At 37.5% G+C, this 23416-nt stretch overlaps 1 protein-coding gene across 1 annotated transcript in view; it reads right to left on the bottom strand.

The window, feature by feature from the left end:
- Positions 1-11983: 11983 nt before the first annotated feature.
- Positions 11984-23416, bottom strand: part of LOC148029154 (uncharacterized) — a 41783-nt gene continuing 30350 nt past the window's right edge. The window contains exons 14-18 of the mRNA XM_087688537.1: positions 14170-14271; positions 13418-14062; positions 13148-13279; positions 12931-13038; positions 11984-12782 (exon numbers count right to left, since the gene is read on the bottom strand). Coding sequence (XP_087544663.1) covers positions 12636-12782; positions 12931-13038; positions 13148-13279; positions 13418-14062; positions 14170-14271 — 1134 coding nt within the window. The 3' untranslated portion in view covers positions 11984-12635. The remainder of the gene's footprint in view (positions 12783-12930; positions 13039-13147; positions 13280-13417; positions 14063-14169; positions 14272-23416) is intronic.

Raw genomic sequence — 23416 nt, 5'->3', positions numbered from 1 at the left:
AATATTTTCCTGCCGGTTTCTTCTTCTTTTTTCATACACAATACAATATACACAAAGTATAGATAAGATACAATGTAAAAGGAAAGTGGCCTACCAAGTCAAATAGTACATAACTAACTATACTAATCAATTGCACTATAGATATGTCAGTTATAGGTAGGTGCAACAAATCAAATATTATAAGTGATAAGTTAGTAGCCATGTGAGGGTCATGATGACCATTTTATGCTAATTGTAGATGTACAGACTCATCTGACTAAGCTATTCATCATCAACATCCACATTGTTGAGCTTTCTATCTTAACAATTTTCCCTAGAATGTTGATTTATGCATCCTTGTCATTATCAATGCAATGAGATAAGTACAATCTAGCTGGGCACAAAATCAAAGCAAAGCTTTCATTATCCTTTTGTGCTAATTAGAATGAATCTATGAAGAGTCGAGAATGGCTCTAAATGACCAACCACAAAACAATAAGAACAAAGAAGTAAAGAGAGATAGAAAGAGGGTGATCACATCAAAAGTGAGTTGAAGAGGAGTTCAAAAGCGAACACAAAATCTATCAAGATTATCCTTCAAACAAACCATTGGGGTTAATCCTTCACTCTCACACCTTTGCAAATTAGTCCGAGAGAGAGAGAGAGAGAGAGAGAGAGAGAGAGAGAGAGAGAGAGAGAGAGAGAGAGAGAGAGAGAGAGAAGCTTAGTTAGTGGAAGAATAGTGAAGCTAAAGAGGATTTCAAGACAAGGACTTGTTGATTTTTGCAAGTTCAAAGACAATGTCAACTCCTTTCCTCACCATTCCCATTATCCTTTCATCAATACCCCCCCCCCCCACTTACCTTTATTATCTCTCCATTCAAGACCTACTACCTACCCTTCTTACCTTTACTACCTCTCCATTTAAGTTGGGCAAGAAGTAGTGCGTACAAATGAGGTCCCTATCACACTAGTTCAAGTGTAGCTACCCACCTTGTGTTAGAAAGTATTTTTCTTTTCAATAAAAATTGAGGTATTAGTTCAAACACTAAGATACAACTGCTTGATTTCAAGGGTCCTTATGGATACCCCAAGACTTAGATAAATGGAAAATGAAGTAGCCATCTAGGAGTAAAAGGTCCAAAAAGAGCATCCCCTCGCATGATGGGTTAGTTCACGTGCTATATTTTATCTTAATTTGGTTAAGTATTTAGATTTGTAATGATAGAATGATTAGTTGGTGCCGAAAAGAAACTTATTATTAAAATTTATCCTTGATGAAATGTTAGGTTAAACATTTGGCTTCCCTTAAGGAAATTATGCTCAATGGGATGTTACATTAGATACTTGATCTTTCTTGAGGAGAAAGTCAATAGATTGAATGGCGGTAAGCTATTAATTTAAACATAAAAGAGAGAGTTAGGTTAGCAAGATTAAATAAACTTGGCCTTGCTTTAATAATCCATATTCAATAAAGCCTTTTCCTTGTAGAGGATTGGTTAGCAAAGAAATGTAGTTAAGATCATCCTTCCTTCAAACTTGTAAGGCACTATCCTTGCTATGAAGCTTTAAGACTTAAGATGGATTAGGTTAAGAGAATATTAGGAGCCAAATACTTAAAGAATTTCCTTCTAAGGTCTCTTGTTAAGAAGACTTTTCTCGTGACTTTGGAACAAGTCATTGTGATGCTAAAATTAACATCACACATGAGAGGTCTCTCTGTAGAAAGTAGAGTTAGCTAGGAGGCACCAATTAGCCAAGGGGGGATCTTGACATAATTCATTGGCACCTTGGGACTAGTCTAACCCTCTTATGAGCCTAGGATATGTCTCTTGGAAGGCCTCAATGCTAGCTAAGGGCAATTGCGATAAGAGGATAATTGCGATAATACAATAATTTTTCAACTTTGAAATAAAGTTATATTTTTTTAAAGGTTTTTTTTCTATTGTCTTTGTATTCCTGCTAATATTATGTGAACAAGCCTTGTTTAACATCTTAATTAAGAAATTACTTTGTATATATTAAACTAATATGCTAGGTAATTAGAAAATTGGGCAAACCCCATTTTGAATGGAGAACGAGAGGGAAAATCTCTAAACAAGTTGCCAATTAGCTAAGAGGTTTCCCACAAAGTATTAAACTAGAAACTTCTAGGAACAACTAAAAGTTTGACCATTTTAGAGTGCCATTTTAGGTCCTAAGTTCGTGTAGTTTTTGAGTGAGAATTTAGTCTATGGATGGAAGGGTTCATGAATCTAGCTCATTGTCATTTCTCACTCTCTTTGAGCAAAGTGCAACATAAGTTTGCTTCTATTCAAGCTCACAAAAGCAGCTATCCATGATCAATGCTAAAAATTTTGTTAGGAGGCCTTAGATTTAATTAGGAACCCTTTTTGCAAGTTGTTCCTTATATGGATGAGGCAAAGCTTCCCCATGAGGGTAGACTCAAGTGATCCTTGGCCAAAAATTTTAGGTATTCAATGGGAGTTCTAGATGGAGTCGCCTAGGTATATCCCTTAATGGACTACCAAAAATCGAGCTATCAGGGATTCGTTAGATAGGCACATAACAAGTAGTAAATTAGAACAATGAATTTATGGTCATCATCCAAGCATAATAATGATAAAAATGAGTACATATTTGTCATGCAACGTATGATATATGTTATTATCAGAAAAGGAACATGTGATAATATACCCTTGTGTTGATCCAAGTGCATCTATTATTATAACTAGCCATGGTAAATGGTTTGGAGAGATGTACAATTTACAAAGTCCAAGTTATGTAGAGATGCGTGATGATTCATGCCACTCAATTTTACATATCAAAAAAGTCCAATTGTATTTGAGTGATGATCAAACAAGATGTTTGTTAGATGCATTATATGTGACATTCATCACAAAGAATTTAATGTCTATTGGTTCAATGGTAGAGTAAGGGATATAGGTTACATTCAATGCAAAGGATTATTTTGTGGAGAATGTCAATGATAAGTCCAACTTAGTTACAAAAGGAAGTAGAGTTAGAGAACACATTTACTTTGGATGTTGGAATCCCTATTATAAATAGTGTATGTTATGTATGCTCAAGGCAAAGATGTCATTGCAAACATTGAAATATGGCACAAATATTTTTAATATGTGAATGTGCAAAGGCTAAAATTAATGTAGTCTAGAGGGTTGGTTACAAGTTTACTTGCATTTAGAACTGCAAAATTACATAAGGCATATGAAGAATATCAATTGAAAGGTGAGAAGGATTGAAGCTTGCTTGGAAAAGCTATGGTGGGAGAGCAAGAGCAAGAATTGGTTAAGCACTTATTACCAACTACTGAACATTTGGATTAGCACAAATGATTCATTCAACATATGGTTTTACAATTGATGTCTTATGGCAAGCAAAACTTTATGTTGAGAAGCTACAAAAGCAATAGGTCCAAAGAGATGCAATCATGAATAGCAAGGAGAAAAAAGACTCTAAAGTTGCTATAGTTTAAAAAATCAAAAGGAAAGTTAGCTATGATGATGGATTGCCTTATATTCCCCCCTTTTGGTTATAAATTATTTGGTGCTGCTTTTTTGTAAAATTTCCAAGGGAGATACCCTAGCTTAAAAGTAATTATTCTATCACTTGTAAATATTTTGCTTTACTTTTAATACAAATTTCATGTTTTCTACCAAACAAAAAATACAAGGAAAAGCACATGAAAAAAGAACTCTACTCAATAAAGGAAAAAATGCATACATCAAGATCACCCAAGCGACATAGGCCCATTAGAATTAAATTTGATAAAAGTGTGACATGGAAAAATAAAACACTTGACCAAATGGAACACACCTTGCTTGCTAATCTTCTTCTTTTTTGTAAAACTTCTATTATGCATTTTCTCTTTTTTCAAAAGGGTGATCCCTTGTGCTTGATAAACACCCTTAATAGCCTTACTAGTAGGTAGACTTGAGTTACTATTAAATTATATAAAGCAACATGCTAGATTAAAATGTATTGAGTAAACAGGCATGGCTTGAATCGCAAGTTCCCACTTTCACGCAAACTATTACCTCTTGTCAAAGAAGAGATCCTTCACTTTACTTCTTGATTAGGAAACTTTCATTATTTGGAAATGTGATTTCCTTTTGGAATTTTCATTTGTTAGTGTCTCCTATATCCTCCACAGATTCCAAGTGGAAGGGCAGGTTGACCCACAAGTATTAGTTCCTTGAGCTTTACATAGCATTTCTCTTATGCTACATGGTCCATCCATGTGTTTTATATTTAGCATGATCAAAAATGCATATGATGAGTGCCCTTGCAAGTATTATAAACACGAGAATGTGTTATTACTAAATTACCTATTTGTCAAAAGCTAAAAAACATAGAGATAACAAAGTACTAACATAATACTATTTTCGTAAGTATACTTTAATAGTAACACAAGGCTACCAAAGTGCTATAACAGTACTAACATAGATTTAATAAATTATTAACATACATCTAACAAATTACTGACATGCAGATTTCTTTGTGAGTATCACTTAGTACTAACAACTACCGACAATTAGCATTATTTTCCATTATACAAAAGAATACCAACCGTAGCTAGCATAATCACGTCATAGTGCTAGAGAGTAAGAATGCATGCATTACTACCATACTTAGACTATTTGTTAGTACTATAATAGTGCTAAAAGAGCGATTGAATGCAAAGAGTAAGAAACTCTACTAAAGAGTTGTAATATTACTAATTTAATCTTTTAAATACAAAGTAGTAAATGCAAATAATCAAAACAAGAGTGCATCAAACTCTCCTAAAATATTTACAACACTAGATAGATACATATTCCTAGTACATAACCCATTGTAACCATCCAATCACACTCATGCAAGCCACACATAGTGTGGTCAGAGAGGTGATGTGATTAACACAACATGTGATAGGTGTACATGCAAGGGGTAAATACAACATCCAATGCATCCAAGTTAAAGCCCAAGCCACTAAACACATTGCTACATACACAATGTACAAGAAGGTTAACAAAACTTTTATTGGTACAAAAGCACAAACAACATAAACCCCTATATCTAATGCATATTAGCATAAAATGTCAAGGAGAAGGCTATTAGAGGCTATATGATGCTCAAATTGGAGCAAGGTGCATTGGCTTAAACCTTGAATGTGTAGAGACTTTGCCATGCACATTATTTCCACAAAATCCATCACTCCCCCTCATCAACTCTATAATCCTATCATTAGTGTACTTTGTTGCATGTAGCTTACTTCTAGTAGCATTTAGCTATTCTAGCATCTCCTCTACCTCTTTTGGCTCTTAGTTTTGAGCACATCATCTACGAATTTTGGACTTTGCTAAAAATCTAGTCAGAAGTGGTTGTAATGGTGACACACTACTTCTTAGTTTTTTTTCATCTTCAACCTAAAGGCTTCCTCTAGCTCATTGACATAAGACTTGCATGTCACCAATGCCCCTTGCTACCTTTCAACCATTCCAAGTTTTTAGAAACCTTACTATTTGTAGATCACGTACAATGCTTATATTATTTCTTGGCATTTCTTGTTTTCCCTTAGCATGTCGCAAAGCCTTTGAATCCTCTAATTTGGTGCTTATACTACTAGAAGTAGATCCCCTCTAAAAAGAAAACTTGTGTTGAGCAAAATCAACCCTATCAACCTTCATGTTGTGATGAGGCAAAGGCATTGTCTATCAACTTCATTTTTAATTATGGTGTTTCTTTGATAAATTTTCATGTATAACTTGTGAAACTCGTCATATGAATCCATGTTGAGGAAGAACTAATGTGGAAGCCTCTACATGTGTTAGGATGCAATGAACCTCATGTACTCTCATCAACTAATCTTCCAATTGTCAATGAGTTTCAGGCCTCACTAGCAAGAAGATATTCTACTCAAGCTTGACTCCTCAAGGAAACTTGGGCGAACCCTTCCACGCTGCCTTTCCCTAGCTTTTCCTTTCTATTGAAGGCTAAACCTTTAAGGGAGAACACATGCATGCATGTAGATTGAGATCTTCACACACAGAGGGAGAAAGAGAGAGGGAGAGAAATGATAACCTCATCACTTAAGAGAGAGAGAGAAGTCATACAACACTTGTAATTTGAATCCAAATGATTAAAGGCCCATAATTAACATCATGTGTATGCATGCATGGTTTTCAACTTTCCATAACAAGATCTGTGCAACAAACATTTATTCAATACTAAATTTCCATATTCAATGCCGTTAAAAGAAATCTAAATTTACAATTATGGCAATAGTATATACATTGTAGCATGATTTCACCCCCTAGCATTTGGAGCTAAACTTATCTCAAGGTGATTGCCAATTTAGTTTCCATCCGAATTCTCCATGAAATTTGATCATTTAATTTAGGTGAGAAATCTCAACAAAAGTTTGATAAATTAGTTTTGATCAAAATTCTACATCAATGCATAAAAAAGGTGAGAAATCAAGACACTAAGGTCTTTGCTAAGGAGTTTATAATCTAGCATCTTATTGGATCATCCAATATGCTCAAGTATAAGCATATGAACTAAATGTGCAATCCTAGCTTACTTTCTTGTCATCTCTTGCAAGTGTAAGTGAGCCCTTACATTTCACTTTATTCCTTTAGTTGTTTTACTTTTGTTGTCCTTTCTAAGATAAAAAACTTATTGGAATGCCTAACTAAGCATAGTGAAGCTTCTTCTAATGCATGCAATGCCTAAACTTGTATAATGAGTCATTATTAACCAATTAGATGATACCACAAGTTCTTTATTCCCATCTTTTTAGTAGCTAGATTTTTTACATGTTTTGATTGATTCCAACATCATCTTTGACTTTGTTAAGGTCATCTCTATTTAGAACGTAATTGTCTACTCATACTCATCTTAGCTTACAAGATCTAGAACATCTCCTTATAAGATTAAGAAGATTATCTCAAGTCCCTAACATCTTTTGATTGACTTCAACCACATGTGATAATGTTATTAGCCTTGAAAATCATATTCTAAACCCTAAACCCATGTGCACATCATAAAGCTTTCCCTTTTAAAAAATCCGTGAGATAAATCACCTCAATATTAAAACATGTGGTTCAGTTTTGAACAATAAGATGATCATGTGTGTGATCCCTCTATGCCTTCTTACACATAACTATCATGCACATCATACTCTCATTATACTTGAGCAACAAGCACTCTTGGATTATTTACACCATGGCCTAAACTAAAATCACAACTAGACGATCAACTTTTTTATCCCCACAATTTGAGTGTACTTGAGATTGAGTTTAAAGAATAAAATTTGGGATTAAGTGAAAACTGCATGTATGGCACAATTCTCAAGGTTTCATACCCATGAGAGTATTTTTTAGATTGATTTTTCAACATAGCCTATTGAAGTCATAACAAAGTTGAGTTAAGGACAATGCGAGAACACATTGACTAGCCACAATAAGGAAGGAATGAGCATGTTTTGTGCCTTCGAATAGACTCGATTTAGTCAACAAGAGTTTCCTTTTTTCTCAGATAATGTATCAAAGGTTTTTTCCTATCAACTAGTTTCACCTAGCATTGCCACAAGGTGGGAAAGGTTTTGTTATTTTATGCAAAGGCTAGGGTTGGCGTAGAGGTTTGAGGCTTGGTAAGCTTACTTGAGAACATGTATATTATCAAATATTTGGCTTTGACAACATAAAGGTCCAACTAGTTGGCATAAAAAGCCTTATGGTCATCCAAAACCCACAGTAGAAATATTTTGGGTCATTATGTCTTCAAGGCAACCTAATTGATTCATAATTGCATAGAGGATGAGGTCTAAGTGTGTTGCTTTTCACAACTAAATCTAGGAATGAGGATTAAAGCCTTGTGACCTTCAATGCATGTGCATGTGGTGCAAGGTGTTCTTAAAAGGTTTTATAAGTTGGATGTGCATGTCAAAGACAAAACAAAGGCTATTCCTAGCTATGTAAGTTGAAAGCCAAGGTATTATGTGCCATTTTGAGTGCCATAATAACTTCAAGAGAAGGGTTGCTCATATTGAGAGAAGGTAAGTGGCAACAAAGAAACTTGACAGAGGAAGAAAGTTAGGTTGAGGCATTGTATGAGGTTCGATAGTGTAGTTGGAGACCAAAGAAGAGAACAAGGTCCTTTCAAGATGTTGAAGACAATTGCTTGCATTGAAGGCCCAACAACTGTCAAGCAGTATTTGCTGAATTGTGGAGCCTACTAACGATTCTAACTGTGAAGGTAGACAAACATGGTGATATGCATAGGACTAACAAAGCCTTGAAGTTGTTCCACCTCATCTTCCCCAATTATGTGGACCTTGAAGGCTAAGATGTAAACCAAGGTTTGCAAGATCTTAAATAAGTGTATTTAGAAAAAGTTGGATGCAATTTGTTTGTTCCATAACAATGCCATCTTTTTTCTACATAGATTGAATGCTCACATAGTAATGTAGCAATCCCAAGTGTGACAACTCAAAAGGGGTGGATATCATCTTTGAAGGTTCAAATTCTTACCTCATCTAGCCAATATTTTCCCAAAATCAAAATGCAAGTCAAGAATACGTAAAACTCATACTTCCAAGACACAATCGCAAAGCAAATAAAATATGTTTACATGACAATTATAAAATGGGTGCCTACTATCAAGATGAAGACAATTCTAGCCACATTGCAAATGAAGAGAAAAAAGACAAATATGAATTCTAAGAATAAGAAAGATTTGAAGATCAAGGCCAACGAGCATAAGCAAGCTAGTGCCCAAGAAGAAGCCAAAGCTAGGATTGAAAATCAAAATAGGAATCGAAGGCTAGAAACGAGGAGGTGAAAACCAAAAGCCGAGATCAACATAAAGACAACTCGAGAGAAATAGAAGTGAAACCAAATTGTGGGCTACCCTTTGAAAGTGTGAAAAGGGATGCTACTTATTCCTATTTAAGGTCGCCTCATTAATGAAGATATACAAGAATGTGAATTTTTGTGAATCCGTCTTTTACTCTCATGTACTCTTACCATATAGATCTTATGTAGCTAGCAATAGCATTTTGAAGAAATGTGACTAGTAACTAGTTAACATACGAGTTGATGACCACTAGAGAGCCTTTGTTCATCACCCCAAGCTAGCATGCATGCATTTATCTTCCCATACCAAGCTTAAAGATGTCTACTTAAGACCAGAAACAATCTTTTTCAATCTATTAACCTTTTTACTCATGTATCAATCTCAAGATTTGATAGCATTTGTGTGTATGTGGAAGAAGCCTATAGAGGACAATTGGACATATTTGTTTCTAGTTGGAGGTTAGGATATACTTCAACATGGATTTACTTTTTATTCTTTGGAAAAACACACAAGGGATTTGAACAACAATTCTAATACCAATTGTTGAAAAAATGATAAAAGGACAACCAAAGTAGACAACCAATCTATTAAAGCTCTAAAGAAATTGATTGGTCTCCTGAACAACCCCATAGTGGCATGTGTGGCTTGATTTAACTTGCATTCAAATGAACATCATCCTAAGCAAACTAGTTATGGAAATATTGCACCCTTGAGCCAAAGACATAAGTTTGAAACTGGAATCAACTCATACTTGGTTCATATAGAGTAGTAGTTGATGGTCCAAGCCTCTATCTTGTGACCTAATTTCTAGCCTATCGAAATGCTACCTAACTAATCAAGTTCACCCTTCCTTAAGACACTCATGTCGAGGAAGTATCAAGCCACTTATATAATCTAATCATATCATCCACTCAACCCACACCAAACAATGAGACCAAATAGAGCTCTAAAGTCCTCAATCATACATGACAACATATGTTCTCTATTTCTCATAAAAGGGGAAAACTGCAACTACACTAATCATCCTCCCAACAAGCCTTTAAGAACATTTGCACACCACTATCAAACGAAAGCTTACTTTAGAGTTGAAAAGCTACTCAATTATGTCTATCACTTAATATATCAAGCATATCTATCATTGTTTAGTCTCCATCAATTATTATTGTCTACAAAAAGCGTTTAGTTCACACTTTTAAGAACAAATATTAAGTTATTCCACATTGCAAACCCATGTGCACGCACATGCATACACACACAATACATTTCTTTTGTGAACCAATGTTTCATTAGCTCATTAATGCCACTTTTAAATAAAGTCCCATATCAATACTACAATATCATATAAGAATTGTTATAGTGAGCAATAGTGACAAGAAGACATGGCTAAGCTCTTACGAATGCACGAGTTCCTTACGATCCAAATCATCTAGAAAGCCCAAAACATGACCCACTAAAAAACTCTGAATATTTTTAGGCAACTGAACAAAAAACAACTAGAGTTTTACATAGTCCTCTATCCAAGAAATCTAGCATGCAATTTCCAAGGTGGTCTATCCAAACATACTCTAGCCATGGGGTATTTTAGGAGAGATAGGACTCTCCAAATGGTAACATTTCAATTGTAGGCATGCTACAAACACACCCCTCTCTATAATACACATTAGTGAGGATTTAGAAAAAAAAAAATGCATGCATCAAAGCACAATTTAAGGATGAATTACCCCTTCAAGCTTTGTTAAGATGTAAAGAACTTGTCACCTAGCTTGATGATGCATGAAGGGAATTGCAAGTTGAAAAGAAAGAAACTTTGGAAAAGAGCCATGGGCCTTACTTCAAATGGACTTCATCACCACTTGGCCTTCTAAGGCAATGATGGTCAAGTCCCAAAAAGTTTGTAGACTAGGACTCTTTATGAAATAACATACATAGTAGATAAATAGTTACGGTCAAATTGTATCAAAATCCATTTCTTGCCTTCATAATATAATCGGCACATCGATTTGGAGCCAATGGGTGCATCTCCACCAATGGGTGATTATATAGCATTGGTAGCACCTCAGCCAACAAAGGTTGTAATAGCATTGGAGCCTGACTTTTGCCATAAGATATTCTTTGTGAAAAGTGTGCTAACTCCTTCCTCTCACGGCAAGTTCATATATCAAAGCACAATTAAAAGATGATTTCCACATTGAGAATCACGGTTATGGTGATATTTCAATCAAGAAGGTCACCAAGGTATTGGAGTCTAATTCTTGATCAGCACATGATATTCTTCATGAGAAGTATGAGCATCTTCATTCACACATCCGTGCAAAGTGGACACTATGTGAATCAAAGCACAATTTAGAGATAAAACTCGTATTAAGGATGAAGGAGTATTTGATCTAGCTTTTCTTTATCTTAAATGGATGATGATTGTGCTTATTTTTTATGTTGGCTTGGTCACCATTAAGACGGTCCAAATACATTAGATGAGTAAAATACCCCTCATCTAATAAATCACCTGTGTGGTAGATGATCGAGATGAATGAAAGCCTTTCCCAAGCAAGATGAAGCTCGACATTGCCTTTATTCCTGCCAATTCCTTGTCCCAAGCTTTTAAACACAGCCTTTTTTGAGATGTACCCCGTATGGTATATTACATTCATTTCAGGTTATTGGCTCTCTCAGTAAGTCTCTATGCATTACACACATGGCACAAATACCAAGCTGTTATGTTTCTTTCAGGTTTGCAATATTGGCTCTCTCAGTAAGTCTCTATGCATTGCACATGGTGCACAAGGCATTGCTCTCAAAGAGGTAGAAATATTGCTGTAGAAAGTTCTACAGTTCAAGCAAGCATGAAGAGTTTTAGGTAGGCGAGCAGAATCAAAGGCTCAACAGCAGAACATATAGTGACCAAGAAGGGAGTGTCAAGCAGTCTGGAAAAACACGGTCAAGCATGCAACTCACAAGCATGGAAGCCAGGAAAGCCTCATTGCAACATGAATGCACACATGCACTCCCTGCATAAAGCACACCACACCACACACACACACACAAAAACTAAGACCGAAACTCAAAGGATTTGATTGACAGAGACTCACACAAGCAGCGGAGTTTGTGGTTTGATTTGATACAACAAACCACCTTATCAGCTCTTGGCATATGACTCACCACTTTGCCTCATCAATTGTAGTTTAATTTGATGCAATATACAAAACCTTATCAGCTCTTGAGATAGAACACTCGCCACTTTGCCTCACTAATTTGGCTCTCAACAATTGTCAGCAAATAAACTCTCAATCATTTTATTCTTGTACTACAAATAAAAAGCCCGATGTACAAAAAAATTGACAGCAAGCTGTATCCGAATTACAGCTTACAGTACCCTTGAGCCTGACACCAAAACTTGACAGCAAACTGTTTCCAAATTACAGCTTCTAGCAAGGTTGTGCATGACACCTGTATTTGGCACTTTCTGCTCCTGCAGAAAGAGCACCTCTAATATATCTAAGCATGCAATTCCATCAAGTAGGTTGCACTCACCTTTACAGGTAAGTTCATTTTTTAGAGCCTAGCATCCGGAAGTGTGCATGTCATCTCAAGATGACTTTGCCACCATTAAAAACCACCTCTGACATGAAACCTGTATTAGGCACTTTCCACTCCTGCAGAAAGAGCGCCTCCAATACATCTAAGCATGCAATTACATGGAGTGGGTTGCACTGACCTTTACAGACAAGTCCTCCATTTTATAGAGCCTAGCATCCAGAAGTATGCATGTCATTGCCACCATTAAAAACCACCTCTGACTACTGCTTCCAGGCCTTCTTCCCACGAAATTGTTTTGAAGACCTCCTCTTTGCCTTCTGATTCCGAGATTTGGCAGCTGTGGCTCTTTTAGCAGCTAGTGGCATGCTCTTACGCTTCTCTTTTTGTCGATTGCTCAAACCTCCAGTCTGTGCATCACAAGCAAGGAGAAACCGTAAGAAAGGGTAGTTTGGAGGGTGATTATCTCATAAATCAAAATCCTTCTGATTAACTACCAGTGGAAGCATCTGATCTGAGCAGCACAGACTAATTGTTTCTGACTGACTCGGAACATACCTTCTTCTGTTTTACAGAAGCCCGTGAACGGTAAGCTCCCCTCTCCTCCTGGCCTGCCCTGACAGAAGCTATACGTTCCTCTTTTTCTCGTCGCCTATGTATATTAGCCTGCAGCACAAGTATATAAATTCTGAACCTCAGGCAATGCTATTAGTACTTTGTAAAAACTCAGCCTAGACAACTCCTTCAACAGTAAGGAGATCATGCCTTCAAATACCTCTAAAGAAGCAGGATTAACCCGTCGCTCATGTATATGATCAGAGCTTGGGATCCGTATGGCCTCTTCCTTTTTCTTTCCTTGCTTACCAATACCATGCTCAGTTAAAACTGCACGAGCTAGTTTCTTAGCCTGTTCATTAAAAGCAATGCCCAAGGCAACTTGCATGTCAAGCCAGACCAGAATGATGAACATTGACAGAAGCATTACTAGATTTCTCTCTAAGCATGATGCACAGTAATAATATGAGATTGAACTAGGAAGAATAACCTGAAGTTTCTTAATGCGCCTAAAATCCTCATTTGACAGAATACAATCATCTTCGGTCTTCGCAGACTGGTCGTGATCACTACTGTGAGCACCTACAAATTTTTTAAGCTCCCTCAGGCTGCAGCCATTGTCAAGGATATCAACTTTTTGACGTTTTGCCTTATGCCCATGATCTTGATCTTGCTCCACCTTAGCTTCACCATCATACTGTCGTTTCTCTCTAGATTCCTGAGGTACATCGTCATCACTTTCAGGATCATCTCCACTACTGTGTATGCCTTCGCCAATCCCAATCACACTATCTTCCCCTTCTGAACTTCCAATTTCAGAAGCACTTTCATCCTCCCCCTCCCCTTCATCGTCACATTCATCCTCCCCATCTTTCTCATCTTCCTCACCATCTTCCTCCTCTCCTATTTCTGATGAGATTTCATCTTGACCTATAATATCTCCATCAGCATCATCACCACCGTCATTAGAAAGTGCATCACTACTTTCCAAGTCTCCAGAATCTTCACCAGGGCTCGCCAATAACTCAATACCCGGCACATTGCTTGGCACCACGTTTTCGCCAAAAGATTTTGGCTTTACCAAGAGATCTGCACCTTTTCCACGATCTTTCTTCTCTAACAATGAAGGAAAAACCTGCCAAACAAAACAACCTTGCTAGGAAGTTGCACAAACACTCCAACCCAAAATTTAACAATCAATTACATGAAGACTGTTATGATAACAAAAGAACAGTTTCATACCTGTCTGAAGACAGTAACAATTGAGCGTGCTGCGGATGAAACAGCTTTCTCACGTGATTTTTTATACATCGCAAGATCGTGTAGTAAGTCACGTGTCATTATCTGCAAGTCTCAACATAACATTTCAAAGTCATTTAACGGAAAACTCTAAAAGCTTGCATTTTGGTGCAACCCTAGGATGTTCTTCCAAAAAATGAAATTGTCTCACATGTGCCAATATCCATATTAAAAAATTGAGTATAATCTATGATGCAACTGCATAGGCACAGCCGTAAAGTTTGTGCAAAATTTAATGCACACATTTAAGATATGACTCTTGGCATACATTAACACATAGCTATGCTTACTAGAAAATAAGCAATCAGCCACGCATTTCGATCAAAGTGACAAGAAAAGAGCTCACTACTGATAAGAGACCACAGGTCATCATGGGCCAAAGCAGTGGGCCAGAAATGTATACTACAGCTACCATCTACATCACTTAAACAAAGGCATGTGATTGTAAACCAAACATACAAATGTCATGCGTGCGGGTGATTGCTTGATTTGCACTTATTCTTGTTATTGATATATTCGAGTTAAAACCATCACTCCAAAAAATTAAGGCCTCAGACTGGCCAAAAAAGGCTCCCCTAATAATAGGCCTCTCTAAAACTGTTGGAAAATGGCAGCTAGCTATGGAGGAGAGAAAAAAGAGACAATGAGAGTGTGCTGAAGTAAAAGAGTAGAGTGTACTTGCTGAACTGAAAGAATGAGAATCATAGATACAAGATAGGTCTAAGATACACCTAGCTCTAACTCAACTAGAGTTAACCGACTCTAACTCTTAACTCTAAGAGTGATGACACAACCTATAACTTTAGTTGTGTTCACAATAAGAACTGAAAAAGAAATAAAAACTAAAACATTGGGCACTACCCATAGAATTGGCAAATTCTAACACCCCTATGCAATGCCAATGTGGTAAAGTATAGGAATGATCAAACAGAATGGGTATAGGACCCTCCAATGGTAAATGTAGATCAGCCAACAATCTGCGCAACCATACACATCCACGGTTGCCATGAAGGCTACCCTATAGTCAGCCTCACAGGACGAGATAGCCATTGTAGGTTGTTTCTTGCTTAGCCATGAAATGCATGAACAGCCCAAAAAGAAACCATGTCCACTAGTAGACTGCCTAGTGTCTATATCACCAACCCAATCCGAATCATTGTAAGCCTATAATTGCAAGTCTCCCCCCTAGGAAATAATAATACATGTGACTGAGTACCTTGCAAGTATCTGAAGATCCACTTAATAGCTTGCCAATGTATAGTCCATGGGCTATGTATATACCTACTAACCTGAGATACTATAAACTAAATATCAGGGCATGTGTTGCAAAGATATATAAGACAGCCAACAACCTGGCTGTAAATTGCAACATCAAACATCTCTTCACCATCATGCATAGACAGCCTAGCTCCATAAGAGTACACATAGGTTTGCAATATTGTATATTAAACCTATGTAACAACTTATCCACATACTGTGACTGTGACATGATGATACCATGCTGATTTTGGATAAACTAAATCCCCAAATAATAGTGTAGACATCCCATATCTAACATAACAAATGCATGTTTTAATTCAGCCTTGAAATTTGCAATTTTTGCTTTTGAAAATCCAGTAGGCAACATGTCATCTACATAAAGAATGATAATCAACAAGTCTCCCCCTTCATTCTTCATGTATAGAGTAGGAGCAATTGGACTATTTTTAAACCCTTTGCGGGCTAAATATGCATCAATTTTAGAGCACCATGCATGAGGAACCAGTTTGAGACCATAAAGAACTTTGTTTAGCCATCATACCATGTGCTCTTTCCCCTTAACTACAAACCCAAGAGGTTTTGCCATATAAACATCCTCATGCAAATCCCCATTTAAGAATGTTGTCTTAATGTCCAACTAAAGTACCTTCCAACCATAATTTTCAGCCATAGCAATTACACATCTCACTGTACTCATATGGGATGTAGGCGCAAAAGTCTCTTCATAATCTATGCCCTTCTTTTGTGCATAGGCTTTTGCTACCAACCATGCTTTGTACCTGTCAATGATACCATTAGGCTTGCGTTTGAGTTTGAGTTTAAAAACCCCATTTTGTGCCAATGGCCTTCTTGCCAAGTGGATAATCCACAAAATTCCATGTAGAGCTAGTGGCAATAGAGTCTAACTCATCTTGCATGGCCTACATCCAACATACATCTTGCTGAGCTTCATCCAAGGAAGTAGGCTCATCAGCATCCGACAGTGAGCTCATAAATAAATACATGCTCATCAAAATCATCTATTTCCATAAAATCAGCCAAATGGGCTCCCCTTGCATCACGCACTACATGTCTAGCAGCCATTCTAGTGCATTGAGCTAAAGGAGCATCCATTTTACTCTCCTGGAGAGTTTGTAACAGCAATCTCAATACTATTTTTGCTACATTTGCAGCAGCTCTTCCATGTTATACTGCTTCTTCCATTGCATGTGGCAAACCATCATCAATACCCTACTATTTAGACGCATATGGTGCAGCAACATCTTGTTGTATTATGTTTGTCTGGCCATTTACAACAAGCACGGACTCCAAAGAAAGTGGCAAGAGACTCTCAAAGACATCATTAATGTCATGGGTGGCTGGCATTTGAAAGTGATCATGTAAAAATGTAGCACTTTCAGCAAATATGACATCCCTACTAACAAAAACTTTCTTTGTGTGTGAGTCATACAAGTGATAGCCCTTGCTTTCCGAACTGTAGCTAGTAAATATGCATTTTACAGCCTTTTCATCAAGCTTTCCACGAAGCTCTTTTGGAACATGTACATAGGCTATTCAACCAACACCGGAAAGTAGTCAACCTTGGGTTTCTTGCCATGGCAAGCTTCAAACGGGATGATTGTCTTTAGTGCCTTAGTGGGTGCACAATTCAACACATGATTTGCACACTAAAGCCCTTCTAACCAAAATTTATGAGGCAGCCCCCTGCTTGGAGCATAAAATGAGTCATCTCCATGAGAGTGTGATTCTTTCTTTTAGCAACACCATTCTGCTGAGGAGTCATTCTAACAATGGCTTGATGGGTAATGCCATGATCAAGCAAATATGTCTCAAAAGCACGAGACAAGTATTCATCCCCTCTATCCGTGTGAAGTGTCTATACCTTCAAGCCAATTTCAACCTCAAGCTTTAAAACAAGATGTTTAAAACGCATAAACATATCAGATTTTTCTTTTAGCCCATACACCCATGTATACAGAGAGTAGTCATCAATAATGATAACAAAGTTAAGATGACCTCCAAGTGCACGTATCCTCACAGGACCACAAACATCAGAGTGAATAAGCTACGATTTTCAAAATAATACGCACTGCACCATTCTTTTTTAAGGCAAATCTGTGCATCTTTGCCCAAAATACATCCTCGCATGCATGAGGAGGTGGAGTCTCCATTGGAGACAATGCATCTACCATATGACACCTCTGAAGGGTCATCAAACTCCCAAACTCATATGTCCATAGCGGGCATGTCATAGCTCTACATTCTTCATCACACGCGATAGAGTAGTGACTACTAGAGCATCATGAGACTGTGCATCATAGGTATCCAACAAAAACAAACCCTTATACAATGTCCAAAACAACCTAGGTGCATAATCCATCTCCCTGTCTCTGACAATGCATTTATCGTTCTCAAAGATGACCTGAAAGCCATGCTTGTTAAAAGCAGAGATAGACAACAAGTTCTTTGTAATGCCATATACAAAAAGACATCTAGAAGCATAAAGTCAGAACCATCTGCAACAGTAATAGTAACTATCCCAATGCCACAAACATCATAACTACTGTTGTTCGCACATGTAACATGCTTCCTAGCAAGGACTAAATGCAAAGAGATAAACAAACACTTCCTAGAAGTAATGTGCTTTGAAGCTCCACTGTCAAAATGCCACGTTCGTTGCATTTTAGCAAAGCATTAAATGCTGAATCAACCATTGAAGAATCATAACTGCAAGTCCAAAATGCATAGTCCTCCACAAAGTTGCTTAAAGCATCACCATTAGTAGATTTGCTGGCTGGCATCTCTCGGACAACCAAACCGGAGTCCTTTTTCTTCTCTGTGGCTGATCTCTTACGGAATTCATCAATATGGTGAACTGGCTTTTTGCAATAATGACATTTCACCTTCTGTTTAGACTTTTCTATATCTTGGACAGCCTTATTTGATGGCTGTCCAGTATAACCCTTTTGTTGATTTTTTGCATTTTGCTTGACTTTTCCTTTGCCTTTCAACTTAAAAAGCATATCCACATCTCCTAAATGCAATGCAACATTCTTCTGAGTCTGTTCCTTTTGCAACAAGAGGCCCTCCAACTCCACAAATGTAAGGGGCTATTGCCTCCCCCTCAAAGACAACATCAAAGAGGTGTGGAAACCAAGATATGACTCTGGAAGAGAGTTCAATGTGATGTTTACCAATTCAACATCTTGAATGATTTCATCCACATTCGGCAGTTGCTCGCACAAATCCTGTATGTGAGTAAAATAATCTGTCATGCTATCATCCTCATTCGTATTCATATTAGCCAACTCTCTACAAAGATAAGTACATTTAAGTATATCCCATACTGATTTTGAGGTCTTAGAAGATCGAATGTGTGAAATGATCAATTCTTTCATTAACTAGACAATCAAAGAAAGTGCATATACATCTTTTAAGTCCCATCTCCTTTGATCCTCAGTAGGAGGGAAAGAAGGGGCAACAACACCAACAACCTATCCCGTAGCGTTACGCTGAGATGTTTGAGTTGCAAGACCTTCTAGTCACTGCAAATCATCTGTAATTTAGTCCCACAAGTCCTTCGCTACAAAAAGGTTGCAGATCATAAAACTCCACAACAAGTAGTTTGATCCATCAAGTTTGTTCTCTTGAGTGAGGACACCAAAGATTTGCTCTAATCATTAGGCCCCTGACGTGCCATACTATTAGTAATGGACAAAAATCTGTAACCAAACACTTCTCTGCTGAGTATAGATTGTACTCCTCAAAGTACCAAAAATTCCCTCGAGATTATGCAACAAGTAGCAAATTGTCACACAAATGCCAAAGTGTACCCAATTTGACTTAAATCAATACTCAACCAAGAAATAACAGCAATGCACTATTGTACCACATCAGCCTCGTAATCCAAGCCCTCAAAAGTACAAATTACAGCAACTTAATGCCAATTCTTACCAAAATTTACAAACTTTTTCCTTTTTTTTGTCAATCTAACTAAAACAACAATTAAGTGCTATTGTACCACTTGTTTTTTGCCTTGAAAACTGTGTCAAGAAAAAGCCCCAAATTTCTTCTTGAAATTTCAAAGAAATTGAAGAATTTTGTACCTTACAGATTGAATTTATGTAGTAATGTCACCTCGGGGTCGTGACAACAGCGAACAACAGTTAGAATCTACCTTGTGATCCATGCCAAAGCCTCTAGGACTAAAGCCTCAAATATCTTGCGCAAATGTTAATGAAATTGTGCAATGTCAACATTTCTAGTAAAGATTTGCATAAGGATAGCAAATCGGACAAAAGCTCCAAAATTTTTGGCAAGAATGTCAAAGAAATTGTGAATTTTCTTTGAATTGGTTGTCAATTTGAACTCTAGGAGCAAAAATTGACAAAAGTCCCAAATTTTGGGCAGTATAAGATAAAGATTTAGAAAAAGATGGCCAAAATGGATGAAAATTTGTAAAATTTTTGAAAAAACCCCAAATTTGCAAATTAGGGCTTCTGCACTTTTTAGGGTTTGCAGAAAATCGCAAGTAGGTCTGAGAATACAGTGAGGGGAGGTAATAAAATAAGAGGCAATGCTGGAAACAACAACTCCTCTTCCAAAACAATAGCTCCTCAGGCTGCATGCAGGCTGCATATGGCAATGCGTGTAGGACTATGTGTAGGGCTGCGCACAGGCTGAAAACAGCAATAGCTCATCCTTCTCTTCCTCGGGCTAGCTGACAGCAACAAGACCTTAGGCAAGGCAGCACAAGCTGACAGTGGCTGAATTGAATCCACACGTAGAACCTTGCTCTAACCCAAATGTTGGAAAATGACAACCAGCTATGAAGGAAAAAAGAGAGAGACAATGAGAGTGTGCTGAAGCAAAACAGTAGAGTGTACTTGTTGAACTAAAAGAATGAGAATGAAAGGTACAAGATAGGTCTAAGATAGACCTAGCTCTAACTCAACTAGAGTTAACTGACTCTAACTCTAACTCTAAGAGTGGTGACAACTTATAACTTGAGTTGTGTTCACACTAAGAATTGAAAAATAACTTAAGACTAAAACATTGGGCACTGCCCACAGAATTGGCAAATTCTAACAACAAATCAGTCAACATCTCCACCTCCAATGGCTGATTTTACTGGATATTGCTGAGGAAGAATGAGAATCGGCTAGAGGATAAGAGAGAACACTAAAGAGATAAAATTCAGGCTTCCATCATGAGAAAATGGAAAAATTTGATCATTGCCCTGTCTGGACAGCCATGAAAGCTATCTCCACTAATGGAGCACCCCAAATCTAATGTTGCTTGGCTAAAACAGTTTAGACTGCTGTCACCTACTATTGTACTCTCTTCTGGGCAAGTCACCAACTCCTGGAGGGTTTCCTGTTGGGTTGAAATGACCTATAAACTATTGCAGCAACAATGGTAGCCCCTTCTCTCTCTCTCATCACCACTGACACTAATGGCTAATTAAATGTTCTCTGCCGAATTCTGACACTGAATACCACCTAGTACTTGTCAAGCATAACTTACTACAACTTTTGCCAATGTCACCCCCTAATCACCAAGGTTACTAAGGTCTCACTGTCACTTAATGGACTTGCATTTCACATGTGTACCTCACATGTGCACAACTTAATAATATCAAAGCTCAACACTAAAAATACACGTCCTCACGACATGCAAACCCTGAATTTGGAAGGCCCCAAACTTTCTGTAGATAGACAAGTTGCCCTCCATTCAACATAATCTATTTTTTGCAACTTGCAGGTGCCAAAGCTTCAATGTCCACACCCCATATGTGAAAGATATCTCAACAGGAGTTGTCACAGACTGATGTCCACCTATTGGCGCCTACTATCCAGCCTCTCCTTACTATAGGCAATTGTTCTCTATCCTAAAATCACTGCTTTTCATCAAGTGACTACAACTTTTTTTTTTCATAAAAGGTAATTGTATTAATTACGAAAAAAGTACAAGATTATTTGGCTACAAGATACAAGATGGCTCTAGGTCATCATACATAAAATCTGAGACATCACTATCAAGGTACAAAAGAAGCAGAGTGACTAGAGAGGGGGGAGAAGAAACTGCAACATGCCAAGTAAGTAAATCCTGTGTAGGGAGAATATCTATTAACTCAATCAAGTCAAGTTGACAATCAAGAAGTCCTTTCAAATGGGCTATATGACTCTACACGCCTAATGAAGCATCAAAGATAAATGCATTCCTCATGGTCCATATATGCCAACAACCCCTAAAGCGTAAGAAAGGAAAGAGCACTTAGCCCAACCACTCAAAATCAAATGACTGCCACGCAAGTAACGAACCAATGGCGAAGGGTTTCTACCAACATCTGACAAAAGAACCAACAACCATTGAAAATCCTTTGCTTGGAGAGCACAAAGGCAAGAGAAAGCGCACTAATTAACATTTTCCAAATGAAGACCTTGGATTAGAAAGGCATTTTGTTAAGCCAACCTATCATTACCATTGATTTCGACCATGCTTGGCCTTTGTGGAGACCCTAGGTGGTATTGCCTTTCTGGATAAGCCAATCCTTATCATAAATAAGCAAATGATATATCTGATTGGTTGAAGCATGACCCAAAAGCAATAAAACATTAATCATCCAATCCTGCCAAGGGGCCTCTATCATGAGAACATGTATTTTTGCAAGCCTCACTTAAAATGTGGATTAATTTTTAATCACATGTTTTAAGTCAATGTTACACATGTGAAGTACAATTGAGACTAGTGCAAATTAATGAGCCCAAGACCCGAGGGAATCAACGGATGTTAAAGGAAAATTGTAATTAGTTATATCACGCAAATAGTAGGTGGTATCCAGTGCCATATTTATTCTAAGTCATTTATTTTGTCGTAAGTGTCAATTGGTGACACTAGAGATGTGGTATTTAATGGTACTTAATGCTGATCTCATGGTCAAATTTGGCAGAAGGACACTTGGGAGATGACGTGTATTGGCCAATTATTAGTGGCTAGTCAAATTATTTTTTTGGGCACCAAAATTATTATTATATTAATTTTCAATAATTTAAGACTGAAAATTAATATAATAATGTGGATAATTCTGAAAATTCATTTAAAAAGGCAGCTACTTGTTAAATTTCCCAAAGGTAGGCTAGGAAAAACGTAGGGAAGGCTAGGAGAGAAAAAACAAAGGCTTAGAGAGAGAGAGAGAATCATCCATTCTTGCCGCAAACACATCATGAAGAGCTGAAGCAGTCATCATGAGCTGAGTTTCAGCAATTACCAATAGCCATTTGCAGATTTGGAGCAGCCAACAGCTGCACAAGATCCTAGACAGCTAGGTGACAGCCTCAAGCTGAAGGCATCAGCAGATTTTGGGTCTCAACATGCAGGCGACAACATTTATTGCTGTTGGGACAACCAACAACTGCATTTGACTAATTTTTCAATCATTTCTCATGACAAAGCTTCGAATTTTCTCTCTCCTCAGCATTCTCTCTCATTCCCAACCATTTCACACTTGCTTCGAAGATCTCAACATTTGGACCTTTCGAAGCTCAAGAATTTCAGTTTTCTCTGCTGCAAACCCTAATTTCTAGTAGGAATTAGGATTTACCAACTGCCTCGAGAAGCATGCCAAACATTGAAGACTCCAAGACCTAAATTATTCAAGGATGAAGGTGATTTTCAGCTGAACTCAGGTGGAGAACTAGCCAACCATCAAATTTGGGGCATTTCCACTCATCTTGAAGTGGGTGAAGGCCAATTGATTGCATGAATTAAGGGGTAAATCAAATTGAAGACTTGCCAGTCACTTTGGACAACAATGGGAGTTTGGATTGCGAAAGGGATTGAGAGAATCCCATCGTAAATCAACTTATACTTCAATAAAGCTAAAGAAATACTGAAAGGAGTGCTAGTTTCCACTCTTCTTGAAGTGGGT

Source organism: Lygodium microphyllum, chromosome 11, assembly GCF_053477565.2.
Source record: "Lygodium microphyllum isolate KBCC chromosome 11, Lygodium_microphyllum_v1.1.10, whole genome shotgun sequence".
Lineage (NCBI taxonomy): Eukaryota > Viridiplantae > Streptophyta > Polypodiopsida > Schizaeales > Lygodiaceae > Lygodium > Lygodium microphyllum.
The sequence above is the reverse complement of the archived record's forward strand: the minus strand, read 5'-3'. Positions and strand labels throughout refer to the sequence as shown.